Raw genomic sequence first — 10688 nt, 5'->3', positions numbered from 1 at the left:
CAGACAAACGCTTAATATTTAGATATTATTGTAGTTTTAAATGTAAATAGTTTTAGTAAAATAACCTATTAGTAATAATTCTACAATAACACTTATTCTCATTTAATGTACCTACATTCTACACCATTAACTTAAACTTAAAATTTAATATTTTTTTTAATACAGATTTGTCATTGAATTATATTGTACATAGTAATACGCTATAGTGTATTATATTATAATTGTAGGTGTATGATCTTGAAACGATTTTCATATCTAAAATATTAAATACCTATATTTGTTATGAATTTTCGATTACTATACGAATTTTAGAAAGCAATTATTTATTATGCTCAACACTACAAACACACTTTAACACAAATTATTAAAAATACTAACCAGCATAGTAATATATAGCTTTCTATACTATTCTTGATGAATATAGTGTGACATGGATAATAATGTCTAGTATCTATATACATATTTTTTAAAATTGGATATTTAACGAATTTAAAGAAAAAACCAACGAATAACTGTCTACGGAATTTAAAATGTTAGGGAACATTATTGGGACCTAACTTTATAAACTTTTTTAACCTTATACAATTAAATAGATATATTCAAAATAAAATAATTTAACTAATTGAATGTATTAAATTAAAATGCAAATTATTTATTGTTGAAATTGTCTATACAAAATTAGCAAATGTCTGTAAAAAAATATGAGCGATAAATACTAAATCATCTACACAATACACTATTAATTCAAAATTAAATATTTAAATGCATGAAGACCGTATATAATAAACATTCTATAAAAAATAAATCATACAATAAAATTAAATAATGAAATAAATATATAATATCCGTGAAATGGTTACAAATGAAAATTATTTTTGCTTGTTAAAATTAGTGCCGTGTATAATACTCATAATTTTGTTATCGGCTTTGATAAATATATTACATACTGCATAGCCTATAATCAACAACTAAAATACCAACATAATAGACAACATACAAATATTATACCTGTATATTGTAAAACTGATTTACGATATTAATATTTTTTTTTTTAATATTTCAATCAATTAGATTTTAAATAGTTATCATGTATCACACCTTACCTGTTTTCAGTTTCGTTGGTCTCGTCGACAGCTTTCAGTCTATTATTACTATCGGTAACATCTTTGCAGATAAGGACCTCAGTGAGCCCATTATTGAATGGTGAACTAGGTCTCCTTGATAGTTTTGGATCGGATTGTTCAGTTAATTTATTTCCGTTATCCGGTAGGCATGAAGAACAAAGACTATTCTGTACTTTATTGTCAAAAAAATCGTTGAGTTCGGCTGTTGGATGCAACTGACGCATCAACTAAACAAAAATAAAAATAAATTATAAAAAATGTTTTCCAATAAAATGGAAGTAATTGATTAGATTAAAAAAAAAGTCGACCAAAACTCTACAATAATAAATACTTGCATTTATAATACAAAATAAATAATGATCATTTTAAGACATGTTATACACCAATTATGTGTAAACAACTATTTTAAAAATGAACCTACATAATATAGTATTATAAACTATACATTATCACGTGGAAATATCTTTGTTTCCTTTAATAAATATATAGCTAATTGTAAATAGTAATGTTATTCATTTAGAACATTTTTTTGTAAATAAAAATGAATATTTCATTGTACTATTTATACTTGAATAGTTCAAACCCAACAATAAGCATTGGATATTATTGAAAATTAAGAAAAAAATTCTCACTTAAATACATATAACTTATATGGTAGGTAATACTGTCTACAATCAATCTAAATTATCTATTAATGTATATTTAATATACGTACGCTATTCGGTATAAAAACTATTCGTGATGATTAAACGCATATTAAAAACGTTTTAAAGACAAGCTATAGAATACCGTATACCAGACATAACCATAAGATTTACGAATAGTTAAAGGGAGCATTTCGGCGCCATATAGTTGAACCTTTTTACAGGTCGGAAACAGAAACGTGTCTAATTAACTAGCTCATAAATCTTGACGGCATAAAATGGCCTAAATTTGTTTTCATGCGGACCGCATGGTGTGGTATCCGATTTCAAATTTAAGTTTTTGACCAACGCTCATATTTCACAGTCGCAAATTATTTCACATTAAAATAAACCACCCGAATGACCAAATAGTATAAATTGAAATAGTGCAGATTCACTTATTCTAGAAATTTAGTTTTATATACCTGCTTTACACAATAGTCCTACTTAAAATATTTTCAGAAAGTAAAACATAATATGCATTTGATTCTGTATAATACTGTTACAGTTTTTATCTACCATTGTAATTTATTACTATTTATTATAAAATACAAATTATTATAATAATGTATATTTAGTTATATTTATTTAACGATATTGAACGACAGAAATATGTTTTGTGTGTATCGCATAACTTATTTTTCTTATTTATATTCAAAATATGTATTATATTATATTATGGTTGGTTAATATTGTATATTATACTATATAAAAAAAAAAAAAATAGAAACATTTTATTTATTTAACATAGAATATGTATAAAAAAATATATCTAAATGTCCTTTTCTTTTGTTTTGAAAACCTTTATTAAGTATTATTTATTTTTAAAAATGATAATGATATGTTAGATTTTAATATATTTTATAAACATATAAAAATATAAATTATTAGTTGATCTTATTAGAAATCACACACAAATGTCATATTTAGGGATAGCTTTCATTACCCTTAAACTGAAATTTTAGAAAAATAAAAAATGTACTCTTATTATTATGTACTCGTATTATTAATTTATGAAGATGTTATAATTTTTGACATTGAAGAATGGGATGTATATTGATTGTTTGTTAAAACATTGTTGTAAGAACAATAAATATGTGTTTACTATGAAAAGCTAATTAAGTATTAAATTAGTATTTTGAATAAATTGTGTAGTGAACAGTATGATGATAATACAGTTATAGTAAGTATTTATAATTTCTAATCATCCATGTTACAATATTCTTATAATTCCCTATTTATTTTTCAATTACTTTTATTATAAAATAGATAAAAATAACGAGTTTAGTTTTAATATATATTTCAAAACATTTAGATTTAAACCGATTCTTAAACATATTAATTGAAATAGTCCACAGCACTGAATACTGAGATTGCAATTAAAAAATATATCTAATTTGTCAACATTTTGTAGTATATATTCTTTAAATTACTCAAATTTAATATGTCACAAAAATCTAGTCTAAAATGAAAATTAAATAATAAATTAAATTGTTTACAATGAAAAGCAATGATTAATAAATATTATTAAATACTACCAAAACAAAACATAACCATAAAAAAATAAAAACATAATTCAACAGGATTAAGCTGCTGTTAATTGAAAAATTTTATAATTGGTACAACTTACAATACTACATTATTTTTAGAAATATATGTATAGATGTATAAAATAAAATATTCAAACAATGTCAAAAGTATGCATATACTTTACGAATAGTAATATCAATATTCATGTTTTAATTGTAGTGTTATTTAATGTAAAAAAAACTTTTTTATCTTATTATTGGAAGAGGTTCTGAAATATCCTAAAAATTGTGTATATAATTACGATAAAATAATAATTTATGTGCTCTAATTATTATTTAAGTTATATTAATAGTTAGATACTTTATTTTTAATAATAGTTTATGCACAATTTTAATACATTCAAATTGACTACAGCATTTTCTTATTTTCAAATCTACATAGAGAAATTTGTGTAATGACCAATTTTTTTCCATAGCTAAATTATAATTGTGTACTCAGATAGTTATATATTTTTAATATGCCATTAATTAAAATATATAAATATGAAATTATATAATATAATTACCTACCTATCCAAAATTAACATAATAAAAACTATGAATACAATATTTTATTAAATAAATCATTTTTTTCTTTTTTTTTTTTGGTTAGTATAACATAAGGAATTATTTTTAGTATAGTACTACAAAACATTCATTTATGTATTAAAAATTGCATATACAACCAGGCGCTTAACATTCTAAAACAAAATAAATACATAAATGAATGACCGGTAAAGACAAAAAAGTCTGAAATAATTTTTTCAAAAATTAATATAATATTTATATCGTTCATAAAATTATTAAGTACCTTTAAAAAAAAAAAAAATATGTATTTTACTATAAAAGCAAAAGACACGTTATTTTACACAACAAATCTATCTTACAACATCCTTATTTTTTGTATATTATACCTATGTCAATGTATAAAGCCGAAAAATAAAAAACTTGAGCAAAAGTTTAAACTTAAAAAAAATTATTTCATCAATGTGTTAATGACATATTTTTAAAATATACTTTTACTTAAAACAGTTTGTTAAATTAATAATATATTGTACCCTATAATTTTATTTAAAACATACTATTATAGAATATGTATAAACGTATGTAATAGGTACAATTTAAATTTATAAAAAATTTAAATTGTATAATTATAATATTAAACATCATAAAATATATACCTGTAAGCTATAATAAATAGATATTGAAATGTATTTCTATAGAAACATTAACCAAAAATTTAAAAAAAAATCCAATATTGCTGTAAATTATTATTGTACACGTGCAGCACTAGCTTATTTCACATAAAAATAGTAAGCAACTACCTAAACAAATTTATATTCATATTTAAACAGAAGTAATTCTATTTATTTTTTTGTAAATTTAAATATAATACATTATAGACGATTATATATTCGAAATTCCTGACTCATTGTAAACACTGGTAAAACATTTTACATAATAAAAATAAAGTGACTCATAATTATGCAGGAATTCATCTGAGTTTAATGAAAAAGATTTCAATATTTGAATTTTAAAATTATGCATTTATGTATTGATATACCTTAAAATCAATATCTACGAGTAGGCACTCAGAATATTATTAAACCAATTAGTTTTTGAACAAAAGCAATTTAAAAAATTGATAATTAGTCATTAAATGCTCTGATTTATTATAGTAAAAATTAAAAAAACATACCTGATGAGCCAATTTAGTAATGTCAACTGGTGTGATACGTTTACTAGCCGCCAGCCGTTCCAACCGTTCTTTAGCTTCATCTTCAATTCCGATGAAAAAGGCATCGTGAACTTGACCTAGATCGGAACCTGCCGAGTCTATGCTGGTGGTAACGACTAAATGATAACAAACAAATAAAATTGATAAAATTTACATTTGTCGTGTTCAGTTGTATATCCATTTAATTAAACTTGATATTAATAATTTAAACTTGACTGCCAAACCCCTCTACCTTTGTAACTTTACAAGAAAACCGGTTTCCGCTATCAATATCTTCGAGAAGAAATTGATACCGGTCATCGTCCCGGAGAAACTTGAGGTTTCCTTGTGACCTACTCTCTAACACATCCTATTACTTTATGATGATTGTTAATAATAAACAAAAATGAGCATTGCAATATACCACTCAATTACTGGTCAAAGATCGTAATGGAAATTCCCGAATTGATTCTACTTTCAGTATTTGAACTGGGTCATTAATAATCTTAAAAATTAACAAATCCAAAAAAATATATTTATCATTATAACATTTAAATAAAATTTAATCGCCCATACACTATTAATAAGTTGTAAGATAATTATTTTAATTATTAGTTAAAACCCATTACTCTAATAATAAATAATTTCTATTTAAACTTTCTGAATTTTATAGAAATGATAACATTCCAATTTAAAAACAAATATGATTGCAATTTTTGTACAATACATAATACCTATACACAAAAAGTTGTTGATACGTATTACTGTTTACTTAATTTATAGTTGTGGATTTTAAGTTAAAAGTTAATATAAATTTAAAATTTTAAATAGATAAATTATGTAATTATAAAGTTATTAAAAAAAAAATGTATATAATTTATAGTAGACATTAAAAATTAAACCGTAGAATATATTGTTAAATGCATATGAAACATACTTATAAAAATACTTCCGGTGTTTTTTCAATGTTAATTATATTTCACAATTCAGGTGTGTGTTCATTTCACAATAGTTAACCGTCATACTAAATTACAATCAGTGAGTAATAATACTACAAAAATCACTAAATATCTACAAAAAAAGATTCTCAAGGACATGATAAACATAGTTTGTTAATATAATAAATTTGTTTCTCATTGTTATATTACAAAATATATTTACTAAATTATTACGTCTACAGCGTTAGATAGTCCCAGGCTATAACATAACATTATATTTTATCACTTATTAATGACTAAGGAAGAATTTATAGTAATGACGAAATACGAACATATTATTTCATATTATTTTAATACCCCTCGCCGTGAATCGTTTACAGAAATTATGTAGAATATAGATAATAAGAAGTAAATATCTACAAATTTAATAGCAATGTATTATTAATGTTTACAATTTGTGGATATTAAACAAGTTAAAAATAATTATTGCATTTGAGATAAAATTTTATTTATATTATTTTTCAATCATATAACTTTTTGCATGTATTCAAAAAATTAAAAATAACGTCTTTTTCTTTAAATTAAAGTTCAGTTTAGTTTTGAGCCAAAATAGAAATATATTTCAAGTTAGAATCTATAACACAATAGTTGTAAGTTTAAACAATGAAACTACATGTGTAAAACAGATGTAAAATTATAATAGTAATAAGATTTTTTAAAGCTTATAATTAACAATTTATAATCATTATATTTAAAATAACAATAATAAAAAGATTCCTACTGTGAGTATTGTATTTAACAATTGTAACAAAATATGCTTAACGTTTATAATATAATTATCTACACATGATAATATAGTATACTTTAATTTAGCGAAGTCATGTAAACTACGCAATTTTGTTCGCTTTCCAACAATAAAAAACGTTAATTGAGTAAAAATTAAGGTTAATCGATTTAATAATGCAACTTTTAATTTTTAATTGCAATTATAAAAATAAATAGTATATTTTAAGTAGTGGTAAATTTTAAACAGTTAAGATATTTATATAAAATATGTTTATATTAAACATAGTATCACATAACGACGGGCATAATAAAATATGTGCATGTATAAAATAAAATATGACATCTGATGTAGATTAAAATAATATAATATTATAATTGCAAATAAAATCATACAAAATAATATGGTTTATAGCAATAATATATTATAGTAACTATAGGTTTTAGCCCACCTATGCAATATAAGTAGGCTACATAATATTATGCTTTAATTTTCAAATGCTAATAATAAATTGTATACAAATTATTTAACGTTTAATAAAATATCAATCAACAGTGGGCTATAGTCCCTTTAGCATGTGATTTAAATGCTTAAAACTGATTAATAAATTGTATTAAATTATGAAATAAACATTTATTTTATTAAATATTATATTTTAATGTAATTTTATTTTGTATTAAACATTAAAATATAAAATAAAATATACTTTATATGCTCAAATTGGTTTTCTTAAATGACTACACACAAAATAATAGATTTTATGTTTTGTATATAATATGTATTATTTTATGGTTCCTATTAAGTTTAATTACAATAAATATCATTTATCTTCAAAATAATTATAATTTAAAAAAATCAAGCATTTCAAACAAGTTTATTTGATTTTAACCAAATTTAAAAGAACAGAAAATATGAATTACTTTTGGTTAATGATTTCTTTTTATGAAAACTTTTTATCACATGATTTAAATATATAAAGGCGTATATGTACATTATTGGATTTACTATTTATAATATAAGAACTATGAATTATAAATTCGTATAAAGAGATGCAAAAATCATCAAACAGAAAAGTCAATTTAAACGTAATTTTACAATAAATTAAATGCAATGTTTGTAGTATATTTATTATTATCATTATATTCATTGTTATATAGTTAAATTTTTCACTTAAAATAGCCTTGAAACATAAAATAAACCTTTTTAAAGTCATGTAGGTGTAATTCCTAAAGCTTATAATAGGTTAATTGTAATTTTATAATGTACTGATAGTATATTCAAATTTAATATTGTCATACGTATATTAATCTAGCCCAAGAATAATTAAATTCAATAGAAATATTATTTTCTTCTAAAACTAAATTACAAAAAATATTGTATATTACATAACTTAAAATTTTTTCTACTAAACGTAAATAAGTATATAGTGTGTATTTGTAATAGATATATATACCGATGAACTTAAAATTGAAAAAAGATTAAGTTATACATTTATAATATATTAGTAAGTATAATATTTCATAGTTTTAGTAAATCAATGAGAATATAATAAAAAATTATAAAAATTTTTAAATTTAAATTAATAGAAATGTAGTTTAAAATACATACACATGTTCATTTTTATAAAATAAATCTGAACTAACAGTAAAACACGCAATCATTCATATAAATGTAACACATATAATAGTTTTTCGAAAATTTTAAATAAAAATGTTTAATAATATTAATATCATAATTAAAAAACAAAATATCTTCTAATGATAATTGTTTGTATATTTTAAAGAAATGTATATATTTACTAATATAATTAATTAATTACAATTATAAGCATATTAAACAGATTAAGCATTTAGATACACTGTGGTATGGAATTCATAAAATTAACTTAATATTAAAAAGTATAAATAATAGTTATTTTTAGGTATCAAAAGTAAAAACGATTGACAATAACTTTAGAAGTTTTTTGTGCTTAATAAAAATGATAAGTGCGTGACTTTTAACACAGAACAATACGATTTAAAATAAAATCCATTACATTAGACTTATTTATTTTATACGACGTGTATGGTCATTAAAGTTCTTTGTGCATACCTACCTATGTTTTAAATCGTGTTTATCATATAGATATGATTTTACACTCATCTGAACATCAATACTGCAATCTCACAGAATATTTCTCTCATACGTATTCACATTGATCACAAAAATTATTGTTTTTAACAACACAAATACCTACACATTATATTCAACATTTTCAAACGACCCCGAAATTTGTACATAGAATTTTTTTATCATTGTTGATATGATAAAAAAGAAACGAATGTATTTATAGTTTTTAATTTATAGTTAGATAAATATATATATGAATATAATTCAATATTGCAAAATTATTTGTACTCACGAACTACACACTTAGTCAAAGTTGATTTATAGATATCGTTTTTGTCAAATTTCGTGTGTTTAGAAAAAATATAATCCACACCTAAGATTATCATATGTGGCATACGCGTAACATGAGAAAATTCGTTCCACCCATGTTACAAATATATAATGATATACTCTATAATAATAATACACGCCTTAATCGGTTTGTTTAAGGTAAATATACAGATGTAAACCACGGATTTGAGTAGGGTGACACCCCCCCCCCTCTTTGTAAATATTAAAAAGACTTTTGCTCAAAAATGTTTATAAATTTATTTAAAACGATATAAAAACTATTTTTAGCAATTCAATTTTATTCAGAAAAATGTAACGTTAAAACAACTGGGTAGTTAATAATTTAATTAAATTGCTTTACCTAAAACTATATAAAAAACTATTTAATTAGATTCATTATTACACGTTTAGTAAATACATAAATTAAATACATATATTAAAGTTTGAAACGTACATAAAATAAATAATTATTAATTAGCTAGGAGATTGAATTTATGTTTAATTCTCGGCGATCGCTAATCTATACGAATCAGGACAAGAATGTCATGTGTATACATATAATTGTAATTTTATTCACCCATGTATTTTTTGTTATTAATTAATTTTGTATGATTTTTTTAAATCGTATAATATGAGTAGTCTGTTTCAAGGTAGATTAGCATAAGTATTATCCGAAATCAGAAAAATTATTATTCGAAAACATTTACAAAAACTTTCGGTTCCACTTTTTTGTTTATATTTATAAGAAACATTCAACTTCTTAGAGTATCTTTATCTAGTAAATCTTCAAGTATCAAGTGTCTCGCGTACATCTAGATGTCTATAATACAATAAAATAGACAACTACCTCGTATCGTATTGTTTATACCAAGATTACTTTTTGTAGTCGGTATCTTGTTCAATCCTGCAGGTATCTACCAAGTACCAATATTGCTAGTACCGGCTACACAACGAGGACATATAATAGCACAGCTACGACAGCTGTACCTATAGTTGTATAATATACAAGTCGTACAGATAGTCTTAGTCGGATAGTGCGGGTTGCGTATCGTCGCGACTCGGCCGAAGGAGGAAGACGCGGTATGATGGACCGAAAAACCGCGCTTTGCTCGATGTCAAGGGCAACCGGTCGCGCGCGCATACATAATAATATTATATGGCAACATCGCATTACGTGAGCTCTGCCACTGCGCAGGACTCTGACAATAATAATAATAATATATTGTTCCTTGATTCATAATATACACACACACACACACACTACACACGATCTTTCATATATTATTGTTCTTTCGTGATTTGGATTTCCATCATGCAGCATCATCAGTTTCATAATACACACACACACACACACACACACATATGTATACAGCTACTATATAGGACTCGTGAATTTTCAAGGTCTTAAAGGGAAGTTTATCTGAAGAAAATGTGA

The 10688-nt window shown here is 23.1% G+C and overlaps 1 protein-coding gene across 2 annotated transcripts in view; it reads right to left on the bottom strand.

Moving 5' to 3' along the window:
- The window catches only part of LOC112600510 (MAGUK p55 subfamily member 5), a 49889-nt gene that overhangs the window by 26697 nt on the left and 12504 nt on the right, over window positions 1-10688 (bottom strand). For both annotated transcript variants that reach the window (XM_025347750.1, XM_025347751.1), the window contains 2 exons: window positions 5075-5229; window positions 1104-1351 (listed from right to left, as the gene is read on the bottom strand). In XM_025347750.1, coding sequence (XP_025203535.1) covers window positions 1104-1351; window positions 5075-5229 — 403 coding nt within the window. The remainder of the gene's footprint in view (window positions 1-1103; window positions 1352-5074; window positions 5230-10688) is intronic.

The sequence above is a fragment of the Melanaphis sacchari genome, unplaced genomic scaffold (genome assembly GCF_002803265.2).
Source record: "Melanaphis sacchari strain LSU unplaced genomic scaffold, SCAv2.0 Contig65_pilon_pilon, whole genome shotgun sequence".
NCBI classification, from domain to species: Eukaryota; Metazoa; Arthropoda; class Insecta; order Hemiptera; family Aphididae; genus Melanaphis; species Melanaphis sacchari.
This window is presented reverse-complemented; position numbering and strand designations above follow the sequence as displayed.